At 37.5% G+C, this 18,540-nt stretch overlaps 1 protein-coding gene across 2 annotated transcripts in view; it reads left to right on the top strand.

Moving 5' to 3' along the window:
* Positions 1 to 4,158: 4,158 nt before the first annotated feature.
* LOC124630237 (DNA N6-methyl adenine demethylase) overlaps positions 4,159 to 18,540 on the top strand; it is a 105,178-nt gene continuing 90,796 nt past the window's right edge. For both annotated transcript variants that reach the window (XM_047164008.1, XM_047164007.1), the window contains exons 1-2: positions 4,159 to 4,338; positions 12,975 to 14,828. In XM_047164008.1, the coding sequence (XP_047019964.1) occupies positions 13,692 to 14,828 (1,137 nt within the window). In that variant the 5' untranslated portion in view covers positions 4,159 to 4,338; positions 12,975 to 13,691. The remainder of the gene's footprint in view (positions 4,339 to 12,974; positions 14,829 to 18,540) is intronic.

Below are 18,540 nucleotides of genomic sequence, written 5' to 3'. Positions count from 1 at the left end.
AATTTTTATTTCCAAAATGTCCCGTGCAGCTGTTTATAAGGTCGTCAGTCGAGGGCGACGCTCGCTATGGTCGAACCGTAATCTCCACTCTAGGACTTTGTCTGCTCCAACGGGAATCATTTCTTTGACAGTTAACTTGCAAACTCAGCTCTTCATGATGTTTATGGTAAGTTTGAGATTTGATTGACTTGAAACAAAATGATTGATTGTACTTATTTATTTAAAAACTCGGTCCCACCGACGTATATTCAAAACAAGTCCATGTTAAAAATTTGAAACTTAAGGATACAAGGGTTAGGTAAAATGGTCTAACCCTTATTCGGTTATATCCCTCACCTAGAACCAATTCAGTTTGCAACATTATCGAGCCCTCCGAGATCAATAAGACCCCTAACCAACACAGAAGTGAGCCCACAAAAAAGAAATCATCAAATATGAATAAGAAAACGTAACCTTTTCCCATATTTTCTTCGTCTATTGATTAAGACACATTTTTCGCGGTACTGCGGATGGGCTAACATATTTTTCCTTCTATTAAGTTAACGAGACATCGAGGGGTGAAATCGCCACATCTGGAGGGATGGAAAATCCAACCCTTGGCCACCCCCGGGGTTACTGAGCCTACCTTAACAAATTTTCCCTTAAGCGTAACTCGATGTACTGTTTATCAAGGAAAGGAAATCCTTTGAAGTGACTCTTAACGTGATTAGAGAAAACTTTGAGGAAAATCTTTATTTTTATTTTATTTTTTTCGTAATTACCGTGACTTGTTCAGGTGTTGATTTCTCATAATAGGTGTGTTTGTTACTATATCAAGATATTACAATAAAACAACAAATACTGAAACTGCATTCAAAATTATATAAGCCTGTGTTATCTCACATTTTAAGCACATGTAACACCTTATTAATTTTATGAACTCGAATGATCCCTAAAATGGCAATACCAGTGCCAGTAGTAGTGAACATTAAAATTATAAAAAAATGAAGCAAAGTTTCCCACAGTAAACTCCGCAAATAAACAAAAATATGACAAATAACAGCTTAGACGCTCTTAGAACTAAAATAACGAACCTACGCTATTTAATATTCCAAAACTGTATAACTCAAAAATTATCCCAATATCACGCGCTCGCCACTATAAATCTAAAAGCACTTAGCGAGCGCTAAAACTGACGCGATGTCGCTTTCGAAAAAAATATAAAAATTCAAGCAAAAAGTCGCTCGACACGCGTAAAAGTAAAAGAGGAAGCGGGGAAAAAATCAATGCCTGCGTTTTATGTTCTATGCGTGTGACAGATCCGTTGTCATGGCAACCGTGACGGGGGCTCCACTTGGCGGGAAAGAAGGTCTTATGTCAAACGCGAAAACAACAAAATGGCAGCTATGGTTCCCGCGCAAAGTCGCGTCAGGAACGCTGCGTTCACGTTTAAGCTTTTATTGTTTTCGGAAGTGGAGTGTGCGTCGTGCGAGCGAGACGGGGAGGGCAAGGGATCCGGTAATCGATATTACGCACTTTTGTAGCAATGGAATTGGCGCGGCACGATGCAAGAAACGTTTGCACGCGTTGCAACTACTTTTGAATTTTTGATCGCGGTCTTACTTAGCACTGTTCTCGTTTAGGTTTTGGGTTATTTGCCTAAGTTATACTATCGAATTAATATTTTACATGAACATATAATTAAAATGAATTTTTATTTCATGTGACTAAGAAACCATGACCAAAATGTAATTACTTTTTTTCAATTAATAACTATAAACCTGGCCACAGTTAGGCCAGGCACAAAAAACGATCTCTACGTTCACCAGATGTTCAAATTATGATTATCACGTATGTTAGAGAAAAATAATGACGTTTTTACAGAAACTGAGTAATACAGGGGTGGGGGGTGAAATTCTGATGAGTCACTTAGGTACGGGCCGCTGTGCTAGTCATACAGTTCGCGAATTCGACCGTTTCTCGGAAAAGAAATTATTTCGGTTCTACGAATGGGAATAATATTATTTGATGCGACATTTATGATGTAGAATTTCGCTTAGTAGGAATTTACTGAATGTGTTAGTATTATAATTATAGTTACATTGAATGGGGGTAAAAATAGTCTTCATTATGAAAATCTAAATTCAGAAATACATAGAAAATAACTACTACAGTACAGATAAGTGTAAAAAAACACCAGAATTATTTAAATGGCATGAGAGGTGAAGAAGGCCTATGTTTCTATCAAAAATGGACCTATTTTAACTGGTTTTAAAAAAAACATGGAAAAAAATCTTTTAAGGAATATAATAGCTACCAAACGATTTTAGTCATTAATAAGTAAATAACAATCAATCTATTTATTTACTTATTAATATAGGTTCCTATAAATCAAAGACCATTTACTTAATACCGTCTGAATACACTACAAAAATGATTTATAACACACTGCTCTGAAAACTAAAGTCTGCTCATAATATTTTCACTGAAACACAAGTTCTGAATATAATGTAGCTTCTGAAACTTAGAGCATTAAAAACTGTCTTAAATTCTCACTCGTACAAACTTTGTTATTTAGAGGCTCACTTTATATACACGGATGAGAGGGCAACTTGTTCGTATAAGTTGTTTCTGATTTTATGATTATGGGGAAAGGTATATTATTTATAAAACTATTAAGTAGTCTTTCGTGGTTTCAGTGACAGTACAAAACCCACTCTTTCGCGCAACATTTGCATAACTGCACAGTTAGCATCGTATTTCAAAAGAGCTTAGGTGCAGATGTGGAAAGAAATAATTAGGTTTTTACTTGGATAGCAAAGTAATTATATGTAATATGTCTTCGAACGCGCCTGAATTTTATTTCGTATCCCAAGTTAAATTAATCGAAGGGTCCAGCGTTTCTACTTGTAAAAGATAGACAGAAGTTAATTTTAGTCAATAAGAGCATTTAATATTGACTGTATGTGTACCTATCAACTAAAAGAAGTTATAATATTGGTATGTTAAATCATGTTGAAATTAAAAATAAGCTAATCTTTAATTTTAAGAGGTTCAATATAATATCCTTTGTCACATGAGACTCTCTCATGTGAACTTACATCTGAGATATATAGATGGACTTAATATGCGGTAGTATTAAAATATGTTTGTGTCGAGTATTGGTAAAGGTATAAATATATGCACATACATTAAGGTGTAACCGTAAGGTCACCCCTTACTTTGAAGTAGCTAGAAATTATCAAAGTTCTGGTGGACTAATAGGTGGCCAATACTTAAGCTTACTCAGTCTGTAAGGGCTCTACTTACATAAATAGCCGTTCCTTTTTATTCGGATTAAGATACCCAGGAAGTTTCGTTACACGGCTGTTTGATAGACTCTTTCTTCTATTTTGCCTGTTGCAACACTTTAGGTTATAACGACTGTTGACAACACCCTCTCCACCCACTTCGAGTACAACACTAATTACCAAAATATTGTGGGCAAACCACATTCCGCAACACGAAAAAGATAAGGGTATCAATTAAAAAGAGTTTGTCAAGTGCATCCCTTAGCACGAGACCACGGGGCTCCTCAGCCCAGATTTAGACAGAGGGGACTGTAGTACTGAACAGCGTACGTACTGCACTGGGGTTCAGCCCTCCTTGCACCTTACGGCCTGCCAAAACAATCGGAAACATCAACCTGTCGCGAAATGGGGACGAATGTCGCACCCTCTTAACCAAATTGCGTAATAATTTTATTAACCCTTTTCCCAAATTTTAACCTTCAATTTGCGCTTTACTCTCGCCTTCGCGCGACATATTCACAACGGCAAAAATAACATCAAAAATATTTTTCGTTTATCAAACAGGAATTGTTGTAAGTTGGTTGAAACGCATCTACAAAGCGGCAGCAAACTTGTACCGATCGATAGCACGCCAACGCAAAAGCTCCAAGTAAACAGATCGAAGCTTTAAGCGAACTCCGAATCGAATCCCGCCAAATGCAACGACAGCTGTGCGTAGCCCGTAGCGCGCGTAGCCGGCCGCGGCAGAGGCGGCGCCACCGGGCGGCGTATTATTATTATTTGTAAACAAGCGAGCGAGCGTGTGCGGGCGCGGGGCGCGTCACGTGACCGCGCGCCATTGGCCGCCCGGCAGCTGCGTCGCGCCGCGCGCGCCAGTCCGCCGCCGACCGTCGCCGCGTACACATGCACGCAGATCGCCCCCGCGCGACGCGACACGCGCACAACTGACGCGATCGCGAACTCCGATTCCCTTTTTGTTTATTTTTCGCTTGCGTCCTTCGGACCGTTTTGTTTCCGAGGCAGCGAGACGAAGAAAAAAAGGAGGCGCGGATGGATCGAGCGAGAGAAGGTACAGAGTTCGCGTCTTACACAAAAGTTTTGTGGCTAAATGTGCAAGTGTTTCCAAGTAGTGGAATAGAAGCTTTTGGTTTTGTGGATGTTTAGTTAGAGGTACTCGTGCAGCGACGGCAGCAGAGCGTGAAGCGAGGTCCGGTGCGCGTTCGCGTGCTTCCGCCAGAGCTTTCGTTGTGTGCTTTCGCGAATCGATCCCTGTTTTCCTGCTTGGCGTTTGTTGTTGTAGCAGACAATTGGTAAACTGTATCTGTAAGACTTGTCGGAACACATCAAGGCTGCACTGTCTCACGCTTATCTGAAGCCAATTGGACGTGATCTTGTCGGTAGTTTACAACAGACGGTGGTTCTTAAGAAAGTGTGTGAGAGTTGCAAAACTCCGGGAAACGGTGATAGCATCCGGAGACACGTCGTGGTGACGCATCGGCTGTCATTGTCTGATGTGCATGATGTCACATAATTTAGATCTTAATTGCAACGAGCGAAATTGGAGCGGGAACGATTTTTATCTACTTTATTGCAGTTTGCAAGTTCAAAGCACAAGCTCCAAGGGTCATTCACGTAGATTGTTTTAATTTTATTGCATTGTTTTGTGTCATAGGGTCATGTTTAACATACGTTTGATGAATCCAATCACAGATGGAAACCCAGAGGTCAAACCAATCAAAAACTTGAAATAGATTTCTAGCCCAAGTTTGTTGATTGACTCTTCCAAGAGTTTAACAGACAAATCTTCTTAACTTTCCTGAATTAACTTATCTTCTTTTTTCATCGATCGATTAATATTAGAATTGTACTAATCTCTAATCCAATTGTTTGTCTAAAACCTATCCAAGGCATTTTAAGTTCCCCTTTTAGTATCAAATAGTTTAGATTACTTTAAGTTCATTTTTATTAGATTAACTAGGTATATACTACATACAGTACTCCAGAATCAACATAGATCCAAATCTCTCCTTAACACTCTTTGAATCTTAAGTCGATTCATCATTCATTTTCAAACAGAAAGTCACTTTTCTTATTCCTAATTATTGCTAGTAAGCTGTTACATTTCTTCGAAAGCTCTTTCTTCATAAAAACCTACCTATAGGTACCTATAGGTTCTCATAATCCTCTTCTGAATGGTTTCTTAATTAATTCTGATTCTTGATCTATTAAAGCGTTATTCATTTCTATGTCCCTTAATCTTTCCGCGTCCACAATTTTCTACGCAGTTATTTTTCGTTTGATGTTCTAATTAATGCGAAGTCTATGGACACTTTTCTTCAAGATGCTGTTCATAGACTCTGTATTTGATTTTGCTAGTTTTGAATAGTTTTAGTTTGTTAGCGCGTATACTTTTACAGAAGCTATATTAACCTCATGTTGGTAGTAGGAATAGGGGCTGATTAAAGCTCCTTTTTGCCAACTCCAATAACTGCTATGTTGGCAGCGTTGAAACGGAAGAATAAGGATTGATTAAAGCTTCTTTTTACTGCAATACAATTAAAATTGCCTTGTCTTATATTATACTCAAACGGAGCTTCAAAATCAATAGCATATTTCGCAACTCCGAGATCGGATATCTGAAAATTGGATATTAAATACTTTTAAGCACACAACTTCGAAGGAGATTCCGGTCTCACGGAATAATCGAATGAATAATACGTCTTCCTCCCGCGAATGCGATAATAGGGAGTCAAGTTCAGAGAGGCCAATGAAAACAAATAAACAAATTGGCCAATTTCGCTGGAGTTAACAGTTTGTTCTGAGAGCAACGCAGCGGATTGTGCAATGGTACATGCTTCCTTTTTAGTTGAACAAACGAGTTATGTTTCCTCTGAATCTAGTTTTGGATTGGTTTGTGTTAGGACTTTTGGTGACGCAAATTGAATTTTTGATTGCTTTTCAGTGTCTTCAGTTGCAGCTTAGATTTAAGTTACAGCATGTTCTGAGATTGTGTTAGTTTTTTTATATTGAATGCGTTGCATTTTGTGTTTCATTGCAATTTTGAGACTTTAGTCCATATCCTTCAGAATCCGTGGCAAATACATTGTTTTAAGGTAAAGTTACGCTACGCTACGCTTTACTAATTAATTAAACGCTTTACTAATGGTTGAAAAAAAGCTTGTATACGTAGCAGTAACGTAGACAATTCCCAAAACCTACTAATACCCCGAAATGAAACCTAAAAATAATCTCACGGCCACAATCTAAAATATTAATATCACTTCTAAGTCCAAGCGTTGAAACGGAGTTCTCTTCATCCGCCTGTAGTCTCAAATATCCCGATTATTGCCACAAGTAATATCATAAGTTGATTCATACTTTCTCTGTGGGATAATCCTCCTCTTATTGCTGCCAAGCAAACGCGACGCTTACGCTTTTCATCCTATACATTGCCGAACATGTACGTGCTCAGCCGTCTAGGTAAAAGTTTAAACATCGATGTACTGAAAAGTTTCTCAGAAATGTAATTGTGGTGGATATTTTATTTGAGTTAGGGAGTCGCGACGGTGAACGCTCGCTTTTCAATGAGAATTCAGTTTTAAGTTTGGATACGTTTACATTGAAAGTTAATATTGAATTTTTATAGTTTGAGCAAGTTTTTGTTTATTAGAAGTTGTTTAAGAAGCTATTGGATTGAGTTGTATGTAAAACGATCACGCACGTTGCGTTGAACTTAGTCTTTGAAATGTTCGTTAAATTGACACGCAATTGATTTTGAGTTAAATAAGAGAATAAGAACAATGGAACATGCAAAACTTTGAACCAAAATCAATATTCCCGGAGCGAAGGCACCTATTATCATCTTGAGGATGTATTCAATGAGTGTTAAGTGAATTCATATAGAAACTTTAAGTACGCGACGCGACAAGATGCAAAGGAAACAATACTAAATCATACAATCATCGTCATACACATGTGACTTCCTTCAAACAATTCCATCTCATAGGTGTAAGTACAAAAAATGCTCAATTTCCGATGTCGCATCCGATAGCAAAGACAGACGTGGCTACAAAAAATTCTTTACAAAACTGTATCGACCAACTTTAAACAGCACTTCGTCAAATCCAAAATTCGCCCTATGCCGTTGAATTAAGGGTTGAATTCAAATGTGTTAACCTAGGGGAAAGTGCAACAATAAGTTTGTTGAAATATTAAGGCATCAGAAAAAGTGGTAGTGTGGGAAAGATTGTCGTAAAAACTAAACATCTGCGTCTCTATTGAGCGGGATTCGAGTGGCTGAATGGGATGGGACGGTAACTTTATATCGCGGAGGCCTTATCATTCTAATGTGTTTAGAATTTGATGGAGTTCTGATATTCTATTGGCATGTTTATGAACTTTATTTTACTTCAAATATTCTATCTTATTTAATTAGAAAATGATGTAGACTTGCAAATAAATAACAGTAAGGGTAGTGACATTTTCAATTTTGAGTCCATTCGACAGCGTTTGTTTGTCTGCAAACAAATTTAAATTTACTTTTTCGTCTAGACTAGTTGTATTGGAAAACTAAAGACCTTCGTCTCAATTTGTAGGCGCTTAGTTGTCTTCTGTTGATGGCTAACGGACAGACATAATGTCAACAACCCGTAAAAATCGCCTATTGGCTCAAACGTTAAACAAAGAACAGCTTTAATTTTTTTTAGAATCTTAAACTTTTCCGTGTCTTTGAAGAACTACAAATTAACGCTCTTATCGAATGAGGCACAGCCAAAGACACAAATTAGAATCCTGCTTAATTATAAAGATAAAAGTTTGTATGCACCTATGGATGTTTGTTCCTCTTTAATGCAAAAAGTACTCGAAGAATTTGGATGAAACTGGCAGTACTATAGCTTAAATATCAGAATAAAATAGGGGTAACTTTTTTAGCCAGGTGCAAAAAGTAGTGGCCTCGGGAAACGGGTGAAATCGCAGACGCTAGTCCATTATAATTTCAAAAATTACATCTAAGCCTAGAAAACAAACCAAATAAGAAAACGAACAAACAACAGCCACAATAAACGGTTTAATACTTAATAACAAATATCTACTAGTTGAATTGCTCGTATAAAATAATAGAGCGGGAATTGAATCCGCATCGCTCCGTGGCAATCAGGCTGATGTACGTATCCTGCCTGCCGTGTCATTACATACGGATTTATAGATGTATTTGTGTGAGAAACTATCAATGTAAAAAACATCTGTTCTACGTTGTGATTTGAACGTTTAATTCAGATTTTTAAGAAAATTAACCTTGCTAAAATTATAAATGCGAAAGTAACTATGTCTATCAAAAATACTGAACTAATTTAAGATCTTGGTACAGAGGTAGTCTAAAATCTGAGGAAGGACATAGCACCATTTTATCCAGCTGTGGGAAGATTTTCCCTCTCAGAATGGAGAACCGCAGAGAACAGCTAGTATAGTTCGGCCATTCAGAGAATGCGTTCCTGACACGTCGCGATTGAACTGACGACGTAACTACATTCATTGATTATTGATATAATAATGTTGTTTTAATGCTCCTCAATTGTTAAAACGGTAAACAACCAGCAAAAATATTTTTATCGTAACTGCAACGCCATTGCAAAGTTACGTCGTCAGTTCAATCGCGACGTGTCAGGAACGCATTCTCTGAATGGCCGAACTATAAATACATTTATATTCGGATGTTTATAATATGCGAGTTGTACATAAAATTATTATAAGTTGAATTCCTTGTTTGCACCAATCGAATCAAAAGCACTAAATATCCTTTACAGATGCAATTGCACGTATGATCTACAGTTACAATCCATAATGAAGCACAGACAGTTATTGTTTGATCCTCACCTATATTTTCCATCTCACCGAGCCATTTAATTGGGGTCCCTCAAATGACGACACATCAACAGTTGGTTTTGAAAACCAATGCAATAGGACAGCAAATTCACAACCACTGGTTGAATATGGTGAACAAACAGACAAATAAATTAATCAAGAAGTAACAATATTCAAGGACAATAATAATGTTGATGATTAAGAAAAAAAATATGATCGAAATGACAGCAATAAACCTTGACAGCATAACCATAGATTAAAAAAAGAACTTGCACCTCCTTAATGGTTTTATAACAACTTTTAACAAAACGAAGGTGCTGATCCATCGATAATAATATACGAACTACTTTAAGCAACCATCGATACGTTATCAGTAGATAATCATTATGGAATGATCACTTATATTGAGATATCGGCTTCCTGTGCAGGTATTATGTTCAAACGGATGTTACAGTACACAGCTGGTGAGGTAAAAATGTTCAAGTAGGATTTTATGTTCTGTTATTTAATATCGTGAGCTTTGTGAGTCGTTGAAATCGTTTGTACTTACTTCTTTAATTTATTGTTTGTCGGTAACTGGAGCCTTATTTGGTTATTTGTACGTTTTTGAATGTGTGTCGTAATATTTCGCAATATTTTCAAGATATTAGTCATTAGTTGTATTTATAAAATCTTGTCAATTTCCTCTTGCTAAGCTAACATAAGCTCAAGGTAGCAAGAATCCACCCACATGTGCCCACAAGCTAGTCTCTCTAACTAAAACAAGCATCTTCTCACGAACAAACTACCCACATTCTTCATAACAAGACTGAATGATTTCCGAACATCCAAACGCAGTTCGGTTCAGTTTGCGCGTCGCTACAAAAAAGCGACAACATCCGAAGCTAAAAATATTCCGTATAATTGCAGCCCAACGCTGAAAGCGCAATGCTTTCGTTGCAGCGGTTGTACGGTTGCCCTTGACAACCCAGACCCAGATACTATCGCGTTCTACCCACACGTCCACACACACCCACACACTCGCACCTCACGAATCCTTGCGACACACACTCGCCGAACACATACAGCACACATGCGAACGGCTTGCGTTCTGAAGTGAGCTTTTTAATTTTTTTTCGAGGAACGCTCTTTGTGCGCTCCTACAAAGAGTTTTGCCCTGTGATTACTAGTCGGGACGTTTTGGAGTGACGGTGATGTAATGCGGAATGATTTCGAACGCGACGTTTTTGAACATAGAATCGTAACAAAAGACGACTTGAATGTGTTCGATATATGTACAAATAGTGAGGCATGATGTCACAGCAAGCGTTTGAGAGTTCTTGTCTAAGATAAAGTGTAGCTTATTATTAGGATCGAATCAGTTAACATGAACGAAGTGACATTTACAACATAGCACGCCGACCCCACTGAAACCCATAGCACTCAAGGAGATCCATCAAAACAGCAATCCATCATTAACTGTTAAGTTGGTCGAAAGTAGAACATTATGCGGAGAAGCCACAAAGCTACATTAATTTCATGTAGATAGGGTAACGGAACAGAAAAATCTTGTAAGTCCCTCAGGAAAATACTGCGAGGTATTTGAGGGAAAGCGAAAAAGTCGAAACAAGCAAGTTGCAATTTACTCCCTCTTTGTGATGGAAACAAAAGACATTTCTTTTGATGCGTATCCTTTGGAAGCCTTACTTATGGCTCAGATTCGCCAAAGTTTTATAATGAGAGAATTTGATCAATAAGGAATTAGTGACGTCGGCCATTGAAGATAGGGTTTCATCGACTTTTTTTAAGAATTTAATTTAAATTCTGTCTCTGACTTTCTTTTAAAAAAGCCTCCAGATTCAATTCTTTTGCTGTGAAATTATCGATGTAAAATATATCGACATATTTTTGCAACTGTAAACATTCCATTTTTGAAATAGATTATGACATGACAATTTAACAAGTCTCCACAAATAAGGTTAGTCGATAAAAATAATGGCTGGTTTAATAATAACGTAGCTTTGACGTCATCAATACTGCAAATGAAGTGCTAATGGTTATCTCTTCGCCTGAATAAAATTCCTGTTCTATGAAATAGGTGACTATACATTTTAGTTCAGCCTAATATAATGGCCGATTATGTTATTATACAATGCTAACAATAGGATTACAAATAAACTATTTTGGTAATACATATTTTCATCTGATGTTGAAAATTCACAAAAAAAAAAGCTAATGAAATCCAGTTTCTGTTAATTTTATTGTCCCATTTCTTTTTTATGTAAAAACCGTATTAAAAATTGGCAGCAAAATACTTACATACTTACAAGAAATGTACAAAAAATAATTATGTCAATCAAATCCACAGAAATCTATTTCAATAGACAATTTTAAAAATAAAATACATTTTCTAAAAACGTCACATTGAATCTCGATCAATGAAAATAGACATTTTAAATTGAAACTTTTCAAAAATAGTTCGCCCTTAAAATAGTGTGACAGAAATAGAGCGTAACATTAGGTACTATTGCCGTACCCTTCTAATAATAGATATTGTTTACTCCTATGTGATAATGCTACTAAATAAGCTGGCATTTTAAACTGTGTTCGGCGATGTGCATCCTAAAATTGGTCGCGTAACAAAATGCGCGCGTTTTTTTTTTGTATCGTAGACATTTTGGTGGTGGTTGGTCAGAATTCGCGCCAAAAACATGTTTATTTAATAAAGAATGAAGAAACTTTTGTACATAGTAACGGATACAAATAGTAATTTTATATTGCTTTTTCTATGTGAATGTAAAGCTTCCGAGAACTTCTGAAAATTCCATTTTAAATGCAAGCTGAAGAATTTAATTTTCATAATCATAAATTGCTATTTTGTTTGCCCTATTAATTAGTCAACGAATGCAGAAAATTAAAGGACTTCCCGATCTTTCAACTAATGTTGCCACTTCCCACCAAAGAATTACCTACCAAACATATAAAAAAATGAAAAAAACAAACTAAAACTAATGTTTTTCTTCGCACATTTTCTTGCACGGGCCTGCACGCGATCGGGGTCAGGTTACCAGGGTGAGGGGGGGAGGGTTAGTGACGTCACGGCTGCGAAATGTTACCGGCATATGACAACGTGATTATCGCGCACCGACGGTTTTATCAACGCACATTAACGTTCAGAAACGATTTGCTAATGTTAGTTGGATAAGGTTAGGTTGTTTATCTGGGCTGATGATTTTCTGAACTGGGTATATGAAGATGAACTGAAAAGAGATCTTTTTAAGCTTTTAACTTTTTGTGTGGATTTTTTTGCTGTGGTTTGAAGGATTTAAGTAGATTGTCGGAATGTTTAATACAGTTTGTAGAAATCGTTCAATCTTTTTATATCTTGAAAATAATTCCAAAAATGGTTATTTATTTGCCATATTGACACTGGGGTTCAACAATTTTTAAGTAAGTTGAGCTTTTGAAGTTGGTTTAGTCGTACGCTAAGTTTAAGTTTGTTGTTCAGTACAATCGAATTCACAACATCCATTCAAAAATATTAATATATTTTTAAAATATCAGAAACCAATCAAACTGAACAGTAAATAACAACAGCTGATTGTTCCGAATTTCCATTAAAAGTTCGCAAGTATGGGTTATTCGCGCCATTGCATCGATTCGCGCTCAATTCAAAACAAAAGCGCGCATGCGCGGCCCGCCATCGCAGTAAACATGTCGAGGTCTGCCCATAACTTGCGAATTTCCTTACCTCCATTCTTCCTTCTCCACAATTTACATCTTCCCTGTATAACTAACGCTCTACAAGTTTATTTTTCCATTTTCCTGCTATAGTTTATTCTAATGGTGTATTCTTGTCCGCAGATTGGTGCCGGCCGTACGGATAACCGGCCCAGACGACGCCTCATGCGCCGAAGCTGATACACGTTCAACCAAAAGCCACGAAATCCTCAAACCAAAGCCTCCAGTCATATCTTTCGTTTCGAAAATCTAAATATAAGCACTATTTTTTAACCTTTTAACGATAAATCTAAATCGTAAATAGTATACGCTAACTCCCAAACAGTACAAATTAATTTAAGTCTGAAGTGATCGGTATTTACAATAAAAAAGCCTTGAACGAGCGAAGTTAATCAACCAACGACCAGTATTTAAACGTTCCAAAATAATAGAAATCGTTAAACGAGTGCACAAAATATTTTATCGATCGTTAACAATTATAATACGAACCGAATCCTCGAGCATTTTGTAAAAAAGTCAGCCAAAGATTTTTATAAACCCTTAGACTTTAAGAGTTCGTGTAAGTTCAACTGCCTCTTGTTAAGGACTTTTATATTTATTCCTTAGTTGGATAACGAAGATATTGTGATTAGTTTTAGTGTAAACCAGTGTGCCGTATAACCGTAACATTAAGTGCTACTTAGAATACCGAACGTTAACAAATTAGCGGAGCCACGTCAAGAGTACAAATTGTAAGTTCCAGTGCAGTTCCGAGTGTTCAGTACTACAATAGACTTAGAGCTTATTTTTGTAAGGGTTTATGGTCCCCGACGCGATGAGGCAGCGTCGAGGCAAGGCGTCATGAGCGAGGCGCTCCACAGCGACGCCAGCGCAGACAGCGCTCTTCCGCCGTTCTCCACCTTCGGCGACATGGAGAACGAGCAGCGGATCCTCACAGCCGACACGCGGCTGCTTGACCCCGCCTGGGAGTACTACGAGAGGACCGGAGACACGGTCTCCGTCATCGCCAGCCAGCCGCAGTACCGACCCTGGGAATCAATGCCCATCACGGTGCACTCCAAAGACTCCTTCCTACGGGCTGGCTTCTCCGCGGCGCTGGACTACCAGCCCGTCACGCTGCAGCCGATAACGAACAAGCTGCCGTCCTTCCAGAGCCAGTTCCAGACTTTTCCAGAAACGTCGGTGATACCGGAGACGGGTCTGCCTAGCGTGACCCCGGTGCCGGTCACGGCGAGCCCGACGCCCAGCGCGAGTCCTAGTCAGTTAACCCAACTCACGCAACTAACCACACCGTCGTCACCTGCGCATCTCACAACTCTTGCACAGATGACGCCCCTATCGACCACCCTGACGACTCTGTCGCCGGTCAACGCCACAACATTCCATACGCTAACAGCTGTGAATGCGAGAAGCTTCCCGATCGTGCCGGCGCCCTTGCAGGCGAGGGAGCTGGCACCCGCCGGACAGGCGTACATCGACGACCGGCACATACAGCTATACCAACCAAACATAGCCACTATAAATGCGTATCCGACGCAAAATGGCATCCTACACCAGAATGGAACGCTCCTTCACCAAAACGGGAGCTTAATACAGAATATACAAAGTCCAACCGTTGTTCATGTGTTGAAAAACGAGCCTTTTGATGTGAAAGCACTACAGGAGAAGTATACGCCGAACGGGCTACATCACAGTAATTTCCAGAATCCAATGTTGATTGACAATGGTTATGAGAAAAAGACGAATGGGTTTGGCACCGGTTCGTCGCCAACAAGATCGGACTTTAGGAAGAAGGAGAGACGGAAAATGCGCGCGAATAGCACAGAATCAGACGGGTCTAACATGGAAGTAGGGTCAGAAAGCAGTGGACAGGTCGCGGCGGTGTCTTCAACGGCAGGATTTAAATCACCGATGCACGGAGCACCCCCGATGAACACTGGCCCTATGGAAATGGACGACATTACCAGTGAAAAACAGGTGAGCATTTTAATATCTTACTAACAGTTTTGTTTATATACTTTTACCTGACTAAAAAACAAGCGAATGTTTTGCTATAATATTCACGAACATAAAGAAGATAATAAATATTTGTTTACATAGAACTATCAATCTGAGTAGTAACAGTTTCGACTTCGCCAATAATAGAACGATTCCCTGCCACACACGCCATAGCGCACAATCATTAGCCGCTGATATATGACAGAACAAATGTAAACAAAATGATACATACACGAAACGTAGGCAAGTTGAAAAGCAACACAATAAAATCGGGAACGACAACTAATCTCCCTTCCCACGAATTGGCGAATTGCGTAAACAAGACGCGAGGGAATCGCGAAAAGCCGACTGCGTATTCCACGAAAGATATAAGAATTCTCAGAATTTTCATTCAGCTACACGGCCGTCGAAAGTGGATATTCGAGAGAACCCGAAAAAGAGAAACTTCCCCCGTAATTCCACCTTTTATTATTCTCCGAGCAGTTTTTATTCTCGGTCTTGAGTTTCGAAATGGCCGAACTCCTTGTCTTCGCGGCTATAAATTTAATAGTTAGCCGATTCTCTTGCTCCACCAATAAATTAACTTCCTCTCTCGTTTAAAACACAAATTAAAGTCGGGCGATTTATGCGTGTCCTGCTTAGAAAATTTTATGACTTTGAAATTTAACAGCGAATGCAATTAGTCGGCAGTTTTGAAAAGCCCTCGATATTAACGGAGTTAGAACGTTTTAATTGTGTCCCGAACTGCCGAGTTTATAGTGCCGTTTTACTAAATCATTTTGTCAACAATCCTTGTACAACTTTTTTGTTATATTTGCTTGCAACAGTCTTCACATATGTATAAATTCATTACATATTTTTCTAAAATAGTTATATCCTATTTATTTTAATTGAAACATAAAAACTTTATAGAAATAATAAACAGTTCAATAATATGTTAAGCAATACCTACACGCATGACTAGCTCTAATCAATTAAAAAAAGAAACTAGGCACAAAACTATTCTAACGCTAGATCTACAGTCGAACAGTCGAGAATTCTTTTGTAATTAAAATTTGTTATTAGTGAAGCAAGTTGGCAGACCTAAAAACTTATCTAACGAGTATGAAAGGTTCTAGGTTTCTAGACTTTGACGACATTCTTTAGGCAGTAAATGTCAGCGCTTCCTTGTCTACTAACTAATAACAAACACCTTTTGTAGCAGCTGCTTTAACAGTAATTGTTAGAGATGTACCACGATTAGTCGATATTACGTCTTCAGGGATCGATAATCGGTAATCAGTATAATTAGTGCTGTTGAAGTGAATTATGATGGTGCTGTACAAAGGATAACTGCGCACTGGAATTGATTGAGTGAGATATCGATGCGTAGTTTAGTGGCCAAGTTTTGTTAGTGGTCGTAAAATCGGTTGTTGATATTTTGACGATTAGTTACTATCGTGTATCTACGTTATTATGGTAATGAGCAGTAAGGATATGCTCTAATTGGATATACAACAAATTGAAAAATTCCACATATTTAAATAAAATGCATTTTTTACTATATGACGCCTTTTAATCGATAGTCTTACTATAATAACATTAATTTAAAATGTAAATTCCACTCAATAATTACGAGGTATCGATAAGATTGTTATTGGATCAATCAATTTATAATATCGGCTAATTTTAATCGATGCAATGACTCGACTAAAGAATCTGACGATTTAATTTATCGAAAAAGTTCAGCTGCCGTTGACTTAATATCGATTGTTATCGCATATTTCATAGAATTATTATACTTTATTGCATTTTTCTTTAACAACGTCAATCATAAAGCTGTATTACGGTTAATTCACTATTGCATTTAGCTTAATGGCTCGTTCGTTACTTGCATTTAGTGCAAATAAATAAATAAAGTTCAACGTAATTACATACTCCGTACTACGTCACTCATTTTTAACAGTAACAAAACGATTAATAGTTCTTTCGCCTGTCAAATAAAAAAGTATTTTCGTTGAAATATTTAAATTCAAATTGAGAATTCTGGAACATTAAATTCGAAATGGTAAAAACTTTTTCGCCATTAACCGAACCGAAATAAAAATACCAAAGTACGTGATCATTCGGATGTAATCTTTATTTCCCTATGATAGATTACATTTTCCTTTGTCTAGCCGCAGCTATTACTCATTATGCGAATGAGTCAAACGGGGAAAATCCGAAGCTTCCTAGAAATGTGGACAAAACATTAGGAAAACCGGAAGATGGCTATATTTTAGTGATGTAGCACTTACGAATAGACAATAATGAGGTTTCTTTATTTACTTTTTATTGAGGTTAGGCATTGTACTTATATTGAGTTCTATGTACGAACAAACGGACCGTCTTTTAAACTTAGTATAGGTAGTGAAGAAAAGTGCGGGAGGCTTTATTTGGATAAGATGAATACAGTTATTTCAACAATAACTCGTGAGAAATGTAAAGCAATTTTCGGTCAATAAAATACTAATCTAAGTAGAAAATTCAGCTTCGTAATTAATGAACCTCTTGGAACTTCTAAAAAATATATATGTATGTTCTGAAAAAAAAACTACATACATACTTACAAGTAAAAACTAATTATTTACCTAGAAATAAGCTTCGTGTCACATCTGTTGTTGCATGTTGCAATAGACTAAAGGTTAGTTCTACAAAGCAAAGGCATGTAACTCTATAATGCCAGTCGACTTAATTAAAATTAAAAAAAAACTAACATCTGCAGGATGACCGGGTGATTAGAATATTTCTAAGGTGCTAATAGGAATACGTCATTTTTTGCGATTAGATACTGTAATTATCCTACTTGGATAAAAACTTTATGCAAACAGCCTGCTTTAAATTCTACAAGGAAGGATTAGAACTGACAAGCGTTAAACATTCATATTAATTAGACAATCTATTTTGAATTTAGAACTAAATACTTAACCTGAAAAAAGATCGTGGTGCATCCCTTTTAAGGCCTATTTGCACCGACGAAATAAACATCCGTTTTTTACCACAAATCTTTACTTTCAAATTTGAACGTGAAAAAAGAAAACGGTTGTTTTAAGAAAACTGTCCTTTATATTATCGATGAACCTGGGCCTTAAAATTCTTGCATTTGTCTTGAAAAAAAGTTATTTTCATCGGAATGCATATCCATCCATCGTCTAAGTTCACAAGCGTTCGATATACGAATTTGAATAGAATTCCGTATTTAAATAATCGTCAGCTGTTTGTCGGTGCCACAATCGGTCGGTTCCGATTACGACCGAGATAATACGAACGTTGCACGAATGAAATTGCACCAAATATGGCGGACTTACCGTATCACAGCTGTTACGAGCTTTTATTGGACCGTATTACTTTACTTTTGCAACATTGAAGTATTTAAATTGCTTATAGTTATGGTCAATTAGATTACCTGTAATTTATGTGTGAAAAAATACAAATTGAGCTTTAAATTAAATTACAAAGAAAAAACTTCGAATAATTTGGGATTGATTAATGACTACCAGAACTGGATAAATACACAAGTTGTAATAAGAGTACATGAGATCGCTCCGACTGAATGCGCCGGGGCACCGAGACGAGTCATAATAATGAGCGCGGAATACTCCGAAATTGTTGTCTGGCCAGTAATTGCAACGTCCCTTTATATTGGTAACAATTCGCCAAACATTTTCCCTTC

This window comes from Helicoverpa zea, chromosome 5, assembly GCF_022581195.2.
Source record: "Helicoverpa zea isolate HzStark_Cry1AcR chromosome 5, ilHelZeax1.1, whole genome shotgun sequence".
NCBI lineage: Eukaryota > Metazoa > Arthropoda > Insecta > Lepidoptera > Noctuidae > Helicoverpa > Helicoverpa zea.
Note: the sequence above shows the minus strand (reverse complement) of the source record. Positions and strands in the feature narration are given on the sequence as shown.